This window comes from Cyprinodon tularosa, unplaced genomic scaffold, assembly GCF_016077235.1.
Source record: "Cyprinodon tularosa strain WSP-4 unplaced genomic scaffold, ASM1607723v1 ctg47, whole genome shotgun sequence".
NCBI classification, from domain to species: domain Eukaryota; kingdom Metazoa; phylum Chordata; class Actinopteri; order Cyprinodontiformes; family Cyprinodontidae; genus Cyprinodon; species Cyprinodon tularosa.
The window spans coordinates 390,555-409,422 of record NW_024039196.1 but is presented as its reverse complement, the minus strand read 5'-3'; the positions used below and the strand labels follow the sequence as shown (position 1 = coordinate 409,422).

The 18,868-nt window shown below is 38.7% G+C and overlaps 1 protein-coding gene across 4 annotated transcripts in view; it reads left to right on the top strand.

Moving 5' to 3' along the window:
- The window catches only part of cables1 (Cdk5 and Abl enzyme substrate 1), a 33,704-nt gene extending 21,993 nt beyond the window's left edge, over positions 1-11,711 (top strand). For all 4 annotated transcript variants that reach the window (XM_038301619.1, XM_038301616.1, XM_038301617.1 and 1 more), the window contains 7 exons: positions 2,438-2,540; positions 5,108-5,264; positions 5,342-5,445; positions 6,867-6,973; positions 7,095-7,302; positions 8,532-8,778; positions 10,398-11,711. In XM_038301619.1, coding sequence (XP_038157547.1) covers positions 2,438-2,540; positions 5,108-5,264; positions 5,342-5,445; positions 6,867-6,973; positions 7,095-7,302; positions 8,532-8,672 — 820 coding nt within the window. In that variant the 3' untranslated portion in view covers positions 8,673-8,778; positions 10,398-11,711. The remainder of the gene's footprint in view (positions 1-2,437; positions 2,541-5,107; positions 5,265-5,341; positions 5,446-6,866; positions 6,974-7,094; positions 7,303-8,531; positions 8,779-10,397) is intronic.
- The last annotated feature ends 7,157 nt before the right edge of the window (positions 11,712-18,868 follow it).

The window sequence follows — 18,868 nt, the reverse complement described above, 5'->3', positions numbered from 1 at the left end:
TAGGAGACATTCCTTGCTTGTTTCAAGTAACAATTTAAATGTGTTGGAAATTGATGTCTTGTCAATAATAATCATTAATTGCAGTTATGCTGGGTAGTTATTAATTTCATGGCAGAACCAAATAAAAAAGCTTAAAACGAAAAAAAAAACAAATTTCTTATAGATGAAGAGATCTGTCTTCTGAAGAGCTTCCTCAGAGAAATGTTGCTGTCCTGTAGGAAGATGTCACCTGGTTTGAAACTGACTTTGGGTCACGGCTGGTTTTCAAAAGCATAGAGCTCAGTTTTGAGCGTTATGCCAATGTACTTACAAACCAGTTCACTCTTTCCTGTTGGGGACCTCAACTAGGCTAATAAAATGGCACTAACAACCCCAGATTTTATATGGGGTAACGATTAATCTAAAAGATTAATCTTGCTTGATCGACTATTGAAATAATCATCAACTAATTTAGTAATCGATCAATCGTTAATTACAGTATTGAGACTCATAAACATACCTTTAGTTGACAGAGTGACCCACTTAGAGCAGTAATCATATCAAAATTTTAAATTTGCATTTAAAATAAATAATTTTCATCTGTCATTACTATCCACGACTCCTGAAGTGGAAAAGTTTTAGTTTCCCCAGTTTGATTTATAAAAAATCTTCTTTAAAGAACCTTGGTTATCCAATTACTAATCGAAATGATAATCGACAGAATAATCGTTTTGCTAAACAATCGTTAGTTGCAGCCTAATCTGCATGTTAATCACTTAACCCTTTCCCACTGGCTGAAAAGCCAATTTAAACTCATTAACAATCAGCTTTTAGTGGCAGGTGGAACGGCTCACTGACCCGGCACACTGGAAAAAATCTAAATCTAGATAAGTAATTTTTTCTTAAAATAAGTGCATTTGTTCTTGGATTAAGGAGGTAAAAGACATTTTGCCAATGGAACGAGACAATTTACACTTAAAATAAGAAAACACAATTGCATTGTCTTATTTCAAGTGCATATTATCTAATTGTCTTATTTTAAGAGTAAAAATACTCATTCCATTGGCAAACTACCTGATTTACTTACTCAAGTTAAGGGTAAATACACTTAATTTAAGGAATTTTTTACTTATTTCTAGATAGTTTTTTCCAGTGCATCTAAACCTAACCCGGCCTTGACAAGTGACCCAGGTTAAAATCGCCTTCAACCAGCTTGGCATTGACCGGTATATAGTGGGAGCATCAGCCCTGGGTTCACCTGCTGATTTAGGGGATACCATTAAGTGCAATGTATGGACGTCAACACACCGTGCCAGTCGCTTCTTACCTTACAAGCGGAAACACCTCTGTGTACATTGAATAAAAATGGAGACTCACTGGTAAGAGGGATTGGGACAGGCGTACAGGTGGTGCAGCAGTTAGCGCGCACGACCCATGTACGGAGGCCTTAGTCCTCGATGAGGCCGATCCGGGTTCGAATCCAGCCTGTGGTCCTTTGCGGCATGTCTCTCCCTCTCTCTCATACCCCCGTTTCTGTCAGCCTATTGTCAAAAAAATGAGCTTATAGTGCCGCCAAAAAAAAAAAAAACTAATTTGTGTAAAACCTCTGATTTCCTGTTTAGAAACGAATGTCTCTTTAAAATCCACCTTCCTATCATCCTTTTTTTATTCATACACCCTCCAAAACTGAAATCGTGATAAAATATAGGTTAGTTTGTTGAAAAGGAACGGTGAACCTTAATAAATTACTTAATACAAGTGATGGTTTTCTCTCCTTGCACGAGCACATATTTCAGCTGAGTGTATTTTACTGTAAGCAGAGGAAAAGTATATTTGGCTCTAGTATATTTGCTTTTTCTTCCAGCTGACTGTAAATACTTAGAAACGGTTGGGAAAGCAAGATTATATATAATTCAATAAAATTACATTTTCTTTCCCAGGTTCAATTAAGAAAAGCTAAGCAAGCAAAATCAAGCAAAACATTATTATTTTTTTTTTTTTTGTGTCTGATGTTAATCTGATATTTACAAAAATCTCTGCTGCTATAGTCTAGTACACCACCTTTTTGCTGAAGTAGTTGGTATATACAGTATTTATATAGTCCTGCGGTAGCCACACATTGCCCCACTGACACACATTTGGCTCTCCAGCCAACTGTTTTAAGACACTCTCCCATATTAGTATGGCATTTCAGGCTTCTGTGAGGCAGCAGCTGACAGAGTTTGGCTCAATTTTCTCCCTGTGTCTCCCAAGGGCATCATTTATTTCAGAGTGCCCTTAGAAGCTCCTGAAAACAAGAGCCGTTAACAGAGACTAGGTCGGCTGCTCAGCGCAGGTCGATGCAGGGTCTGCGTGTGCAAAGCACAACAAGAGTGTTAGAAAAGGAGATGGAGCAGGACTAAAGGAAGCTGCAGCATCATTTGTTTGGCGAGAGCTCTAAGAGTCTTGTGCTCATCAGGGAAGTAAAGACTGAAGGGCGTCAGCGTCACCCGTCAGGAGGCGTAAGTGCCAAGGAGATGGTGATCGGACTGGAGGGAGTGGAGTTAGGAGCAGATGGAAAGGTGAGAAACCAACAAGAATTTTGATTACCAAAAAAAAAAAGTTGAAATGATCAGACTGTATTTAATGTTCTGAAGTATTTACAATGGCTGTAATATTATTATGACCTTCGTTTTTATTGTTTATATTTTGTCACAACAGAACCACAAACCTAAATAAATTTTTCGGGATCCTTTGTAACAGACAAACTCTAAGCATTTCATATTCTTGGGAATTGGGAAGAAAGAGGCTTCAAGATTATTTATATTGTATTATGTTTTTAAGAACAGCTTTTGTTCCTATTCAGCCCCATTACTCTGCTACACCTTATTAAAAACTACCTGTTATCATTACTATAGCATTCAGTCCTTAAATTTGCCTTTTAGAGGAAAGTCTTTTTTTGGCACAAGCAGACCTTAAATTGGCTGATAGGAAATTTGATGGAGATGGAAGGAAAGTGTCTGCAGGCTGAGTTAGGGACTGGGGCCTCCGTGTGTGGGTTGCTTTACCGCTATACTGCTGCAGCACCTAAGATGGTCAATATTGGAGGAATGATTAGTGGTTTGGTGCAACAAAAAACATTTTGGAGAAGGAGCCCTGTTCCAGCTTTTTGTAATAAATGCAAAACACTGCTGTGATACTAAAACTGTTTTAGACCCCCCCCCCCCCCCCCCCCCCCCCCCCCAACACACACACACACACAGTGAAAGTTAGGTTTTAGGGCTACAACAGTTAATCAGAACAAACTATTCTTAAAAGAACAAAAAATATTGATATAAATCTGTGAATTCACAACTTGTAGGCGAATCACTGTCCTCCAGACATCCACGGTTATATTTTTTATATTTATATCTTTCAAAAACAAAGCGGCGCGTGTATGACGTCATCCGCTCGCCGGCTTCCATTCATTCATCCTGTGCGCTGAACTGCTGCTAGTTTTACTCACATGCCTGGAAGATGTTTAGTGCTACTACCAAAGATGATCGCGCTCTTGAAATGGAATTGAACGATTCATATTATCTAGCCGAATGAATATAAGGCATAGAGCGTAGCCGCCTGTGGCCCGGGCTGCCTGTCACAACTCCAGTCCGGCACGCGGATGAGATCACACACATGCCGCTTTGTTCACCAGAACAGCTCCAAATGACACAAAACTCATATGGGTGAGTAGAACATGATGTAATAACATAAAATCCAGTGGCCAGTGTAAAAAAAACAGTGTTCACCTTTAATGGGGGATTTATTTTTATTTTTTTACAAAATATAAATATAAAAAATATAACCGTGGATGTCTGGAGGACAGTGATTCGCCTACAAGTTGTGAATGCTGGCGTACCATAAATGATAAATTATGAACAGTTTAGTTTGTGCCTTCAAGTCGACTGACCATAGGAAGACGTAACGGAATATATTCAGAACAGCTGCAGATGACACAAAACTCATATGGGTGAGTAGAACATGATGTAATTACGTAAAATCAAAGGGGCCAATGTAAAAAAAAAAACAAAAAAAAAAAACAGCGTTCCCCTTTTAAGCATTGTTTGCTTTTTAACTACTAACCACAAAATCTGACTTAAATTCGAGGAACCCGGACTTCATTCACCTTTTCTGAAATCTACTTTCCTTCAGAAGATTATGAAAGTTTTTCAGAGTATGTGAGATGATGAACGAAGAATAACTTGAGATGGGGCAGAGGTTCATCTTTCAGAACACTTATGACTCTACAATCACAGAAACAGGTGATTAGAGGCCCAGTCATCTAGGGTATTGGTGTCCTTTTACCTTTCAGATCCAACTGATCAACTCTGGCAAGACTTTGTGAAATAGGTCAAGCTCAATGGAAATAGATAAAGATTGTGTAATTTTTCTTCCAATAATAGATCAGAAAATGTTATTTTCTAGATGACAGACTGTTCAACAAATTATTCACACAAATGAATGAAACCCTGATTAAGATTTACATTTTTTTCATAAAAAATATCCCTTTTCTAGTCTATCAGAAGATTATAAAATGTGTTGAAGTTTGTGGTTATATTTTGACAAAAAGTTCAAGTTTGTGGATCCTTTTGAGGATGCTGTGCAAACATGTCTTACAAAAAAAAAAAGAAAGAAAAAAGAAATGTAACCCTGACATATTGTAAATCATATTGTTGCTAATTCATGCATTTCAGGATTTGTTTTGCGAAATAAACTCTAAATAAACCCATTAATCATTTAAAATTTTATGTTGCATAAACATGCATAAATACAAAAAGCATTAAGTTGCTTATTTAAAATTTTGCCCCTATGTTGAGGAGATACCCGCATCCAAAAATCAGCTGTATCAATATGCTGGATCATAAATATGAAACGGAAAAATAATGATTTGTTATTATGTATTAGACTGACGGCCGTTAGTTGGTCTGAAAAAGGGCCGTGAGCCAAAAAGTATTAAAGTATCCATAGAAGAGCTGAATCTGGAGTGCTTAACTATTATGATTACTAGGCTTTTCTCTGTAATATGGTAAAACCAATGGCAATGGATGGAGGAGCAGAAAGTTTTGCATCCCACCTGAAAACTAGTTTTTTAGATCAACATTTTCATTTGCAGACTGTTTCCTACACCCAATTCCTGTATTCCACAAATGTTCTGGGCGGTCGAAGGAACACCATCGACTCCACGTCCTCCTTCTCCCAGTCTAGAAATGCGAGCCATCGCAGCCTCAGTCTGGGCAGGGCCAACAGCAACCAGAGCAGCTTGGACACAGGTGAGTGAAGAGAAGCGGTTCACATGCAAAATCCAACTTAAAACTCATGCTGTCATGTTTGTTTATGCTCGCATCAGGGAACGAGTTTGGAGACTTTCGCGAGTATGACCCCAACCTGCTGGATGACCCGCAGTGGCCCTGTGGAAAACACAAGAGAGTGCTCATCTTTCCCTCCTACATGGTGAGAAAACACCGGGTCTGACAGGGCATCGCCACCAGCGGCAGCAACAACAAGCTCTGCTCTCTACAGAGCAGCTTCAGAAGGTTGTTTTCATTCAAAACAAATCCGAAGAGGCTATTCCCCGCCTTGACACGTAGTCTCAAAACACCCGGTTGTATTTGGCTGTGGCTATTTTTTTGACCTTTTGTGCTCAGCCTTCCCACCATAACTGAGAACAATAACACCGGAAAGATTTGTCTGCAGTTTATTCCTAAATAAAACATTTTAGAGTTTATCAGCCTTTTTTTGGGAGGGTTTTACTGGCGGTTTCTAATCGTGAAGGTCAGCGCTACAGTCTCCCACCTTAATGAAAACAGTCAATAAAACACTTTATCTTTACATAAAGCGGATCTCAAAAATGAATCCCGTTTTTTTTTTGTTCCTGAAGAGAACGGATGCTTTGTGGTGCTTGAGGAAAACATTGCAGAGCTTATTTCCCCCCTCATTCTTTCCTGCTGTGTTTTTTTTTTTGTGTGTCAACTTGCAGAATGAACAAGGACTGACATGATTAAAATGTTAGTCAAGGCCTCTCTCACTTCCTTCAATAGCAGAAACAAACTTCTGACAACAATGGCTATTGTGTTTACTTCAGGAATGGAAGAAGTACATTCTCTGCATTTCAAGAATGCAGGTTTCTCTGTCGACAACTAAAAGCAAATATGCGATTCTAAAAAGATGTGCTGATCACATAAAAAAAGAAATTATGTGCAATGTAAGTGGGCGGTTGCAGGGATTTCACTATTTTAGGGCATATTTTATAGAGACATATATTTTTATATTTATTCCTAATGAATAAAATTTTTTTTTCATTTTAACTTCAAAAAAATTTACTATTTCCGTTTCTCTATATCATAAAACTGATGTGAAAAAAAGTAAAAAGTGCAATGGACTATATCTGTAAAATGTCAAATATTTCACAGCTGTTTTTTTTTGTTTAATCTAGACTGAAGAAATTCTAGAAACGTTTGTAAATAAGCAGGTTTCTTATCGCCAAAAGCTCCAGAAACAGAAATGTTTGTTGATCCTTTTCCATTATCAGTGTTTCTTCTTGACTTTGAAGAGCATCTGAGGAAAAGCTGGTGTTCAATGAACAGTACAGACTTTTGAAACAAGCCTTTGTTCCCTCGGAGCATTAAACCTCGAAGGAAGTTTTTAAGGTGGACTTGATGTTTAAGGATGGACTTAAAGCTGTCAATAACCTATTTTAGGAAGCCACTTGTTTCTGCCTATGATTTGTAGGATTTACACTAGATATTTTAAGTGTTCAGATAGATTCTTCGTCAGACCTTGAAATCCAACACTCACACATGAGAATCTAATGGTTCCCATATAACAAGATCCTCGTGGGGATGTTGACACAGCTCTGTATTGTTTTATTCCAGACTACAGTTATTGAATATGTGAAGCCCTTTGACCTGAAGAAGGACATGAACGAGACCTTTAAGGAGAAATTCCCCTACGTACGGCTTACTCTCAGCAAGATACGGAGGTAAGCCAACCAAGAATCAAACTTCTGATTGATGCATTCATTAATTTATCCCTGTGTAATTTTGCTCTATTATATCTCTTCTGTCTCTTTCACTTTTTTCAAACTCTTCACTTTTGCATAGCTTGAAAAGGGAGATAAAAAAGCTGGCCCAGGATGAATGCGGGTACGAAGAGCCGACTGTGGCCATGGCTTTCGTCTACTTCGAAAAACTCGTTCTTCAAGGCAAGCTAAACAAACAAAATCGCAAGCTCTGTGCTGGGGCCTGCGTCCTCCTGGCAGCTAAGATCGGTGGTGATCTAAAGAAACATGAGGTCAAGCATCTTATAGACGTAAGTTTGCCTGTCCGCAAAACTAGAAAACAATGATTTTTTGTTTTTAATGTGTGCCCACTTTGGTGGATTTTCCAACTCTACTGGGGGAACTAATCCCTCCCTCTCTAAAGAGGCTTTTTACTGCATTTGCAAGCTGTTTTATAAAACATGGCAGGCTAAAGCAGGAGCCAACATGCACAGGCAGATCCAGTTTAGGGTAGAGCAACAAGTACTCTTTGGATATTTGCTTGAATAAGTCCTAAGGTTTCACACTTATGGCTTTTAACAGTAGCAGAAATTATTTTTGTTTTTAATTGCTCCTTCATTTGTAAAATTGTATAGTTTATGTTGTTCTGTCTCATCAAATGGGCCTCTATTGAAAATGAGATCTTCCATCTCAATGAGACTGCCTGTATAAATCACAAAAATAAAATTTTTTTGCTTTACTTTTTCCAGAACCACTAAATTTGTGGTTATATTTTATGAAAAATCACTGATAGATTTTTTTCAGAAAAATGTTCCTGAAGTTTCTTCAGTTCAGGTTATAAAAACTCCAGTCATTGAATTAAGATCAAAATTTAAATCTGTTTCTGAACCTTATCATATATAATCAGGTTATCAGCTGATTATATATGGCAACATGCTGAGGGTTCGGATGTGTTTGACATGACAAATTCAGTGCATAATCCTGCAGTGGTAAGAAAATAAGATCATACATTTTACAATACATTTGTTGTTGTTTATTCAAACTAATTCAACTTTTTAGGTTGAAATTAAATTGGATAGGCATATCTAATCTCATTTCAGCCTTTATGTTATATGTTACAGATCAGCGCAAATACAACACAATAGAAAAGGAAAAAGAAAACTAACATAAATCTGAACATACCATCCCCATTGTGAAGTGTGGTGGTGGCAGCATCATGCTCGGAGAATACTTACCCTACCTTAAACCCACAAATTAGATCCCAGCCTACTGCATTAAAAATCACTTTATTAGTCAATTAAATCTCCCAGTTAGTTTAGGTGCCCTTGGTGCCTTTGGATATTTTTTGTTTTTTAAATGTCATTGATAAACTGATAAAATGTTTTGTTCTAACAGTTTTGAAAATGGAAAGAACTGGGCACACCTGAAAACTTCCAGCTAAATTGAAAACTGGACAGAGATGACATTAATGTGAGGCAGTCATGAGGACTGCAATAACTGGAGAAAATCCACAGCTTTTTTATGTGAATTCTCTCTGCAGAAACTGGAGGAGCGATTCAGAGTGAACCGCAGAGAGCTGATAGCCTTTGAGTTTCCTGTGTTGGTGGCGCTGGAATTCAACCTGCACCTTCCAGAACACGAGATCATGCCTCACTACAGACGCCTGCTGCAGACCTCTTAGCATTGGTGAACCATCAGGAGGAAAGCAGTCGAGTTCTCCTCCTGATCCCCCCCCCCCCCACCCGACCCTCACAGAATCCTTCCTCCATGATGGATTCGGACCACTATACAGGTGCTGGTCATAAAATTAGAATATCATGAAAAAGTAGATTGATTTCAGTAATTCCATTTAAAAAGTGAAACTTGTATATTATATTCATACATTACATACAGTACAAACTCATATATTTCAGATGTTTATTTTGTTTAATTTTGATGATTACAAATGACAACAAATGAAAATCTCAAATTCATCATATCAGAAAATTAGAATATTACTGAAGACCAATAAAAACAAAGGATTTATAGAAATGTTGGCCAACTGAAAAGTATGAACATGAAAAGTATGAGCATGTACAGCACTCAGTATTTAGTTGGGCCCCCTTTGGCCTGTATTACTGCAGCAATGCGGCGTGGCATGGAGTCGATCAGTCTGTGGCACTGCTCAGGTGTTATGATAGCCCAGGTTGCTCTAATAGTGGCTTTTAGCTCTTCTGAATTGTTGGGTCTGGTGTATTGCATCTTCTTCTTCACAATACCCCATAGATTTTCTATGGGGTTAAGGTCAGGAGAGTTTGCTGGCCAATTAAGAACAGGGATACCATGGTCCTTCAACCAGGTACTGGTAGCTTTGGCACTGTGTGCAGGTGCCAAGTCCTGTTGGAAAATGAAATCTGCATCTCCAAAAAGTTGGTCAGCTGCAGGAAGCATGAAGTGCTCTAAAACTTCCTGGTATGTGGCTGCGTTGACCCTGGACCTCAGAAAACACAATGGACCAACACCAGCAGATGACATGGCACCCCAAACCATCACTGACTGTGGAAACTTTACACTGGACTTCAAGCAACGTGGATGAAGTGCCTCTCTTCTTTTTCTCCAGACTCTGGGACCTTGATTTCCAAAGGAAATGCAAAATTTACTTTCATCAGAGAACATGACTTTGGACCACTCACCAGCAGTCCAGTCCTGTTTCTCTTTAGCCCAGGCAAGACGCTTCTGACGCTGTCTGTGGTTCAAGAGTGGCTTGACACAAGGAATGCGACAGCAGAAACCCATGTCTTTCATACGTCTGTGTGTGGTGGTTCTTGAAGCACTCACTCCAGCTGCAGTCCACTCTTTGTGAATCTCCCCCACATTTTTGAATGGGTTTTGTTTCACAATCCTCTCCAGGGTGCGGTTATCTCTCTTGCTTGTACACTTTTTTCGACCACATCTTTTCCTTCCCTTCGCCTCTCTATTAATGTGCTTGGACACTGAGCTCTGTGAACAGCCAGCCTCTTTAGCGATGACCTTTTGTGTCTTGCCCTCCTTGTGCAAGGTGTCGATGGTCGTCTTTTGGACAACTGTCAAGTCAGCAGTCTTCCCCATGATTGTGTAGCCTATAGAACTAGACTGAAAGACCATTTAAAGGCTTTTGCAGGTGGTTTGAGTTAATTAGCTGATTAGAGTGTGGCACCAGGGGCCATCAATTTTGAACCTTTTCACAATATTCTAATTTTCTGATATGATGAATTTGAGATTTTCATTTGTTGTCATTTGTAATCATCAAAATTAAACAAAATAAACATCTGAAATATATGAGTTTGTATGTAATGTATGAATATAATATACAAGTTTCACTTTTTAAATGGAATTACTGAAATCAATCCACTTTTTCATGATATTCTAATTTTATGACCAGCACCTGTAGATGAAACCCCTCTTTCCTCTGCCTTCACTACCATTCGCCAAAAAAAAAAAAACTACTTTGTATTCTTTCACACCTAACATCACTACAAGGACTTCATAGCAGTTTATACGTCTCATCAGCTTATCTTCAGGACTTTGTACATTTTCTCTTGTTGATTAAGAGAATGTTTCTTCAATTTTTGTTTAGTTCATCTACCCCTCCTCCGTGTTACCTCGTAAGCTGCATAAAAGATTTAACAAAGACCTTTTTTTTTAAGCCACCTTTTCAGGCTGGACTGTTATTCCTCTGGAGTGATTCGTCTCTTTGCAAGCCTTTGTATTAAAAGTGTACTTTTTGCATACTGCAATATTTTTTTAAACTCATCTCGGGAACTAACCCAGAGGAACAATAAGCTAAACACATAAATGTAATTGGACCTTTTAATACTGCTTTTTTTTTTTTTTTTGGCTCATCAGAAGACTTTTCTACCAACAGAAATCTGCATGAGTGTTTATTGGTCTTTGTACTGGGGTAGAAAAGATGCGGCCTTTCTGTTTGGATCGTTTTCTACCACTTAAATGCTTGCTGCGGACTCCCCGAGGCCAGACATGCTTTTATCAGTGTCAAATTTCCTGTGCTCTATGTTAGAGTGTAATGCTGGCACATTTACGGTGCTTTGTTGCTGGGGCTGTAACGTGTGCTAAAAACGCCATTAACCAACGAGCGGGGCTGGTAATGGTGTGCTCGGTCGTCGGGGGTGAGGGGGGGTAATGATGTGGGAAGAGACCCGTGCCTGCTAGTATATCTCCTCTGCTGAAGTGTCCTTGAACAAGACACCAGGGTTCTTCCAGGCAAAAAAGAGACATTTGTTTTTAGCCCACTAATGACCTCTGTGAGGAATCTAATTAAAGCGACGGGGAGCAGATAGAAGTTGGAACATTACGGTAGCTTTATTTTGAAGTTTTTGCTTTACTTTTAATTCATTTCAACTGTGTAAAAATTGCTTTTCTGGTCTAATCTTAGAGCTTTGAAATGTGTCACACACTACCAGAGTTTTGACAAGTCGCTGCATTTAAAGTGTAAAATAAAGCTGTTATTTGGTGCTGCTCAAGGGATGAACAGTGTTTCAAGATGAAGTGTTCCTAAAATAATTTTTCATCATATCAAAATAGATTGTATTGTTTTTACAGTAAATGAATGCTCCTTTTCTGTCTGCAAGTCCAAAGAATTTGCTATTTGATGCACTATGAGTACGCTGTGAGTAAGGGCTCATGGGTGAAAAGCTTAACCTGTGTTTGTAAATAAAACATTTCTTTGCTTGTTCAATTTTAACCTGACTTTTTTTTTTGTCTCCACTTTGTTTTAAAAAGAAAAGACAATCAATAGAAATGTTTTTTGTTTTTTTTGCAGACATGCTTAATCGTAACACTTTGTCACTCCCAATTTTGAATGTATTTATGTGAATGACCAACAAAGTGCTTCATGGTATCCAAAAATTATAGTTCAGTTGTCAAGTTTTCCTACAGATGGAAACCTTTATAGGTTGGCATGTAGCTGAGTTTTACCCTCGATTATGCCTCTGAAAACTAATGCTGCACATCACCCAATCTCTGAAGCACGGTGGTGGCACTTTCATGCTGCATCATTAGGGACAGAGAAACTGATTAGAGTTGATTGGATGTTAAAGGCGGCTAAATATGGGGCCATGCTAAAAGAAAAGCTGCCAGAGGCCAGAAAGGGCTGCAGCAAAAGTTCCCTTCCAGCAGGAAGTAATACTGTTTCATAAAGCGTCCCTGAGCCCGGGCTAAAACCCACAAAGCTTTTAGCCTATAGATGTTTAAAGCTCTTAGATATAACCCATTTACAACTCTAATAACAACAATTTTATGCACTAATGATTGTACTGAGAGCATGGTATGATTTTTTTTAGGTTGTGAGAAAAAGGTTTCAACTCCTGTATCATTTGAAGCTGCAGGAATCTTGACTTTCTGCAAGAGCCCCCCCTGAATGTGCATTTTTGGGATTACGGCGCACTTTTATTTCTGTTCGAAGCTGCTTTTTTTAACTAAAGGAAAATACGTAAGTATAGCCCTAACATAACAGTAGGCCAGTACAAAAAAAAAGGTAATACATACAAATCAAAATATTGAAAAAAGCATTCTCAAATTAAATAATTTGGCAATAATCTTCCTTAAAGGAATAGTACACCCAAAACATGATTAGCCTTCATTTTCTACTCACCCCCATGCTGAACAACACTCTGGAGTAATTTTTTGATATCTCAAATGCATCTGGAGATCTGGGAGGCTTCTTGCTGTCTGCTGACATTCAAATAATGGAGATCTATGGTGACCGAGACAGAAAGGTCCATAAAAGTCCACAAAAAACGTGTCAATATTCCTCCATACTGCTCGTCCAATGTATTCCAAGTGTCCTGAGTGGGTAGCATCCAGAATTTACTCGAAACGAAGTCATTTAGAATGTTTTTAGAGCATAAACAGTAGTGTATAGGATTTCCTGAAAGCGCGCACACGCGCGCTCACGACGCTACGGAAGCCGGCAGATCAAACCAGATGAAAGTGCGCATTCAGCGTCTGATCTTCCAATAATGCAAGCATAGAAGAAGAAATGTGCTGTTTACCGGTGCAAAGAAAGAAACAACGAAAGAAAAATATCTGAGGACTTCAGTGTTGAGGAAGAGCATGAGTTCTTTGCCGAGCTGAATGCGCTGGTTTGGTCTGCCGGCTTCCGTAGCGTCGTGAGCGCGCGTGTGCGCGCTTTCAGGAAATCCTATACACTACTGTTTATGCTCTAAAAACATTCTAAATGACTTCGTTTCGAGTAAATTCTGGATGCTACCCACTCAGGACACTTGGAATACATTGGACGAGCAGTATGGAGGAATATTGACACGTTTTTTGTGGACTTTTATGGACCTTTCTGTCTCGGTCACCATAGACCTCCATTATTTGAATGTCAGCAGACAGCAAGAAGCCTCCCAGATCTCCAGATGCATTTGAGATATCAAAAAAGTACTCCAGAGTGTTGTTCAGCATGGGGGTGAGTAGAAAATGAAGGCTAATCATGTTTTGGGTGTACTATTCCTTTAACCACAAAATTAAACACTTATTTAAAGGAACCGACATCATTCCGTCCTTAACAGAAAGTCAAGACAGATATTTTTTTCAGACTACTGGCCTTTTATTATTTTTGAATGAAGGCAGACATGAAATGGGATTCAAACCTGCGCCAGCCACTTAAAGGACTAAATTGTGAGACCCTTCTTTACATGGTTCTCTGTCAAGATGGTATTAAAATAAAATTGCATGTGTCAAAATGTGGGCTAAAAATGGTGGTAACCTCCTGTGATATAACTTTAGGAGATAAAACCCACCTGATCTTTTGAGGATGTGTCCAGGGAGCCTGCAAGATCCATTCAGACCCAGCAGGTACTAGAGAGAAAGAAGGGAGTTTTTTTAAATGTCTCAGAATTTCCATAAAACTCCACACATCCGTTCAAGTTCAGCTAAAACCCACCCATAATCCCATCTGATAGTTATTTTTATTTTTTCCAAGCAGACGGTAAACCTGTCAAACCAGCTCTGCAGCCATTTTTCATCTCCAATGTTCCCCCTCTTCAAACTGAGCCAGTCTTAAAAGTCTGCCTGCCAAACTGGGTTGTTTTCTTTTTTTCTACCTGTTCCATTGTGACTCTGAATGGATACTAACCAATGCCATGGGAGTGATATTTATCTTGTCCTGACACGAACTCTTCATTTTAAGATTTCTTCATATCTGAGAATATGTATCAGTTTGATTATTATCTGAACACAAACAGGCCTTGCAAATGCTTTCATATTTTTGCATAAAACATTGAAAGAATATAAGATTTGATGGATTGGGATTTGATTCACATTATTGATCAGAGAAACAACCAAGTGGTATTTAGTTACTATGAAGGAGCAGCAAAGATCAACAACTTCAGAAGGAGAATCTATTAGTGTTTCACTTCAACATTTAATTGAAAGAGAGTTAAAAGAAACCTTATATTCTCAAGTTGTCAGGAGACACTGCAAAAATGTTAAATAAGGTACTCTGGTCAGATGCCATTACAATGAAGCCATCTTGTGAGCTTAATTTTACACACAGGCCACAAGTATGGTGAAAGCTACTGCTGAACATCAGCTCTGATTCCCTGTGCTTATGGTGAAACATGGTGGTGGCAGTACCATGATGTAAGGATGCTTTTCTTTAGAGCAGGTGTTCACATCTGATTGGGGAAAGGAATGAATGTAATGTCAGAAAACCTGTAAATGGCCGGAAATGCTCAAGACTGAGGTGAGGGTTCAGCCTACAGCCTGGCAATAGTAAACATGCAATCGTAAGTACAGTGAAGTGGTTTAGATTACAGAATGCTGTTAGAATGTTCCAGTCAAAGTCCAAACCTGAACATAATCTAAAATCTGCATCGTTTTGAGTGTTTGTTCACAGAGGCTCTCCTTTCATGATTTGGTAGATTACACGCCTGCTTACTTCAGACCAGCTTCAGTACCATCTGATTGAATTGTCTCTGTAAAGTGGTGTGAGATGACATATTGTTAACTGATGTTATATAAATAAACTTAAATTAATTTAAATTAAATAAAGGCGCAAACAATTTTACAGAGAATAAAATTCAAAATTGCTATTATAGAGTGTTCTGGAGACCTATAGGCCAACACATCTGCTGCTGTAACTAAACTATGAGGTAGTTCATTAAAGTTACAAGTAGGGCTGTCATTAACGATTATGTTGCTAATCGATTAATCTGTCGATTTAAGAATCAGATGCTAAAGGTTAATTAGAGAAGACCTTTGACAGAACTACTTAAAACTAAAACTTTTCTACTTGAGTTGTGGATAGAGCATATTGACTGACAAAAAGTATTCTTTATCTTAAATGCAAAATGTAATAAAAAATTTTATCACAGTTTTGATATAATTACTGCTTTAAGATGGTTGCTGTCAGCTAAAGACATGTTTTAGAGTATTCTACCTCTACTAAATTAGTAGACAATTATTTCAAATTAATCACGATTAATCCAATTAAGTGTTTCAGCCCTAGTTACAAGATTAGCTGCCAAAAAATGTGTTGATTCATGGTGTCTACCTTCTGCTTTATGCACCACTGTGTGTTGGTCTGTAGCCTAAAGTTCCAATAAAACACTCATAAGTTTTGCAATGTTACTGAAATTTAAACAGCTTAAATTTTTTTTATATATATATTTTCAAAATTAAGCACCAACCGAATCAACAAAGCAAACTATAGTAGCAGAAAAACCTGTAGATTAACTGATTTTGATTGAATCCTTTTCTTAGAAGTCTCACTTTTGTCTCTTAGTAAATAAAACCACTGGGACCATAGTGTTCAGTGAGCAAACCAATGAGACATGTCAGAATGAGTCTCCTGTTATTGGGATCATCTTATCTTAAAAACGTACAGCTAATGACATCATAGATCTCAGAGACTGAGGGAGTTTTAACTTTCTTTTTTACAAAAAGAAAAGGTGAGAGTTGGATACACAAAAAAAGGAAGGACTATTGTTGGGATGATACTGGAACTAATTGCACCTGTTGCTCTGATGCAATAATTTTTTTATCAGGTGGGAGCTATCCTTGACCTCACACACACATCCTAGGTAAACAAGGCCCTAAGTCTCACCGGACCTATGCCTTCAAAACAAACAAACTGGGCCCAACTGGGCCCGGGTGTAGGCGAACGCCACACAAGGCTTAGTCCCCCTCTATTGAAGGCCTAATTCCCCCACACTGTCTCATAAAGCGTGCTATTGACAGGGCTTCCTGAGTCCAGCTCACACATAAGTGACCCTCACTGTGAAAATATGTGTTCCATCGTTGAGAGGAATCCATCTCTCTTTGCTTTAAAATAACACCACGCAGCTGAAACTGCATTTTTGCTCCCTTCCTGTCATGATGCAGTGACTCAGGGGTTTTCCACCTTCTGCAGGTTGTAAACATTGTTGTTTGGCTGCAAATGTCCGATTCTGGTTTCGTTTCATTTTATTTGCTTGATTTTTGGATAAATCCACCCTGTTTAATATACGACCACATTTGTTTTCTGAAGCTGGTCGGAGGTCAGCAGGGGGGTAAATCACTGCAGGTGGAACTAAAAATCTGATCCTGTCTCAAGGCGGCTACCTAATCCCTTTGTTCCAACCGAAGGTACAACTGAGCCTGGCGTAACAGAAAACCACTGACGCAAAGCAGACATTAATCACCTCTTATACTTATTTATTAAACGATGTTGGAGTAAAATACAGCAGTAGGAGTAAAGACGATGCTTAGATCTTGGTTTTAGCTTTACAAGCAGAGATGAATGGGATCTTTGTATCCATAATGAAACAGAAGGTCAAAACGATAAAACCTCCAGCTTGTTTAATATTTTACCTCAACCACACGTTAACCAGGGATCATCAAGCCTAGCACCATCCTTGCTGGTTGTTTTACTGTTCTTGTCATTACGTTTAAAAGAAGTCATTTAAAGTTGTTTTATTGGTTCAGATGAACTCCCTTGCAGAATATTTTACAAGCCTCTGTAGCTTAATGCTGCAAAGATGGCATATGTAGTTTATTTGGTGAAGTGTTTTGTTTCTATTTTTCAAGTGAATTTAATTGGAAATTGGTGATTTCGTAGCTTCAATGTTAACCAGTCTCTTTTTGTATATATTTGGTTGATTAATTTATAGTTGTCATAATTAATTACAGTATTATTGAGATTCCTTGGTTCCAGTAACTCAGCTTGTGAAATAAAACAGATTGACGAAAACACAGACTAACATTTTTAAACTCATTTACACTCTTAACACTTACAGCTAATAAAAAACATTTTTATTAAATTAACTTTATTAGCTGCTTGAAGGTAATAATAGTTTTAGATTGATAAACAAGCTTCATTCAAAACCTTTACTCTACCTCATCAAATATAAAAGTATTCTGTTAGTCTGCTGGTACATGGCTGCTCTTCTCAAATATGCTTTTCGCTGCTAAATACCTTAAAAATATTTGTTTTTATTTTTAAGGTGATGTTTATATTAACACTGTCTAGTTAATTTTACAACTGTCTGACAGAAAAAAAGGTTATTCACTGCTGAAGGTTTATTTGTACCACTGGCAAAAGTCTAATAAAGGTAAAGATTTAAAACACAAAGAAAATCCCTCTGTTTCTACCAGTTAATGAGGGTTTTATCAGTTATGATTAGAATGGAGGCAGTTGGCTGCTCCGACAGATAAGAGGAATTTGTATTTTTTCTTGAAGAACAATAACTTGATGACTTTTATGCCGCTGAGCTGTTTCAGGATTTATAGTCGTTTCAGTTTTAGTGCTTTTGATTCCTTGCTTTTCTTTTTGCTTGGACATGTTACTAAAGTACTGTTTTCGTTCAAATATCAGTTTAAGTTTCATCCTCCCACAAGGAAACAGCGTCTTATACTTTCACTTATTGTCAGCAAACACTGCCCTTCCCATGCTGTGTGTTTCATGCCTCAGTGAACTAGAATCCCCTCCTCTGACCTGTTCCCCGTCTTCCATCGAGGCTCAGACACACTGAGCAGAGTATAGAAAGAGAGTGGGGCGCCTCTCCCTTCTTACATAACAGTTCCCTGGCAACCTGCACATTTTCTCCTGTAGACAGTGACACAGACCTGGGGAGGAAATTAATATTTTAATCTCTCTGTAACACAGAGAGGACAGCCCCGCTCCCACGGGGGAGGCAGATAAATAAGTCATGAGCTTCCAGGGTTGTGTGACAACAGGGCTGAGCAGGCGGCCACAACAACAAACTCTGAGAGGAAGTGGACAGCTCTCAACTTGGCAGCGACTTCCGAATGAGATGTAAGAAACTTGATGGCCTCTCAAGATGTGTGTGTGTGTGTGGGGTATCAGTATGTGACCAGCTGATGTAGGGAGGACAACCAGCCTTGCAGTAGAAGCTTCTTATATTTTCTTCCAGTTGATGGATCCAAAACCCTTGCAGCCCTGCAGAAAATTTAACAGCACTGATTCTCTCTACCAGTCAGAAAAATGAGGTCACTCCCACTAACATTAACAACAGCCCATGCAGCCTCTTGTCAGTCAGTGGATTTAGGCGCCACCCTGTGGTTAGGCTCAGACAATTCCAGTCAAAGTTCTGAACAGAGGCAAAATGAATAAAACAAACAAGCACTGCACATAATATGGGCTGCTCAGAGACACAGTGGGTAGCACTGCTGCCTTAAGGCAAGAAGGTTGCGGGTTCAATTCCCAGCCTGGGATCTTTCTGCATGGAGTTTGCATGTTCTCCATGTGCATGGGTGGGTTCTCCCCAGGTACTCTGACTTCCTCCTACAGTCCAAAAACACAACTGTTAGGTTAATTGGCTTCGCTAAATTCTCCTTAGGTGTGAGTGTGTGCGTGAATGGTTGTTTGTCTCTGTGTTACCCTGTGATAGACTG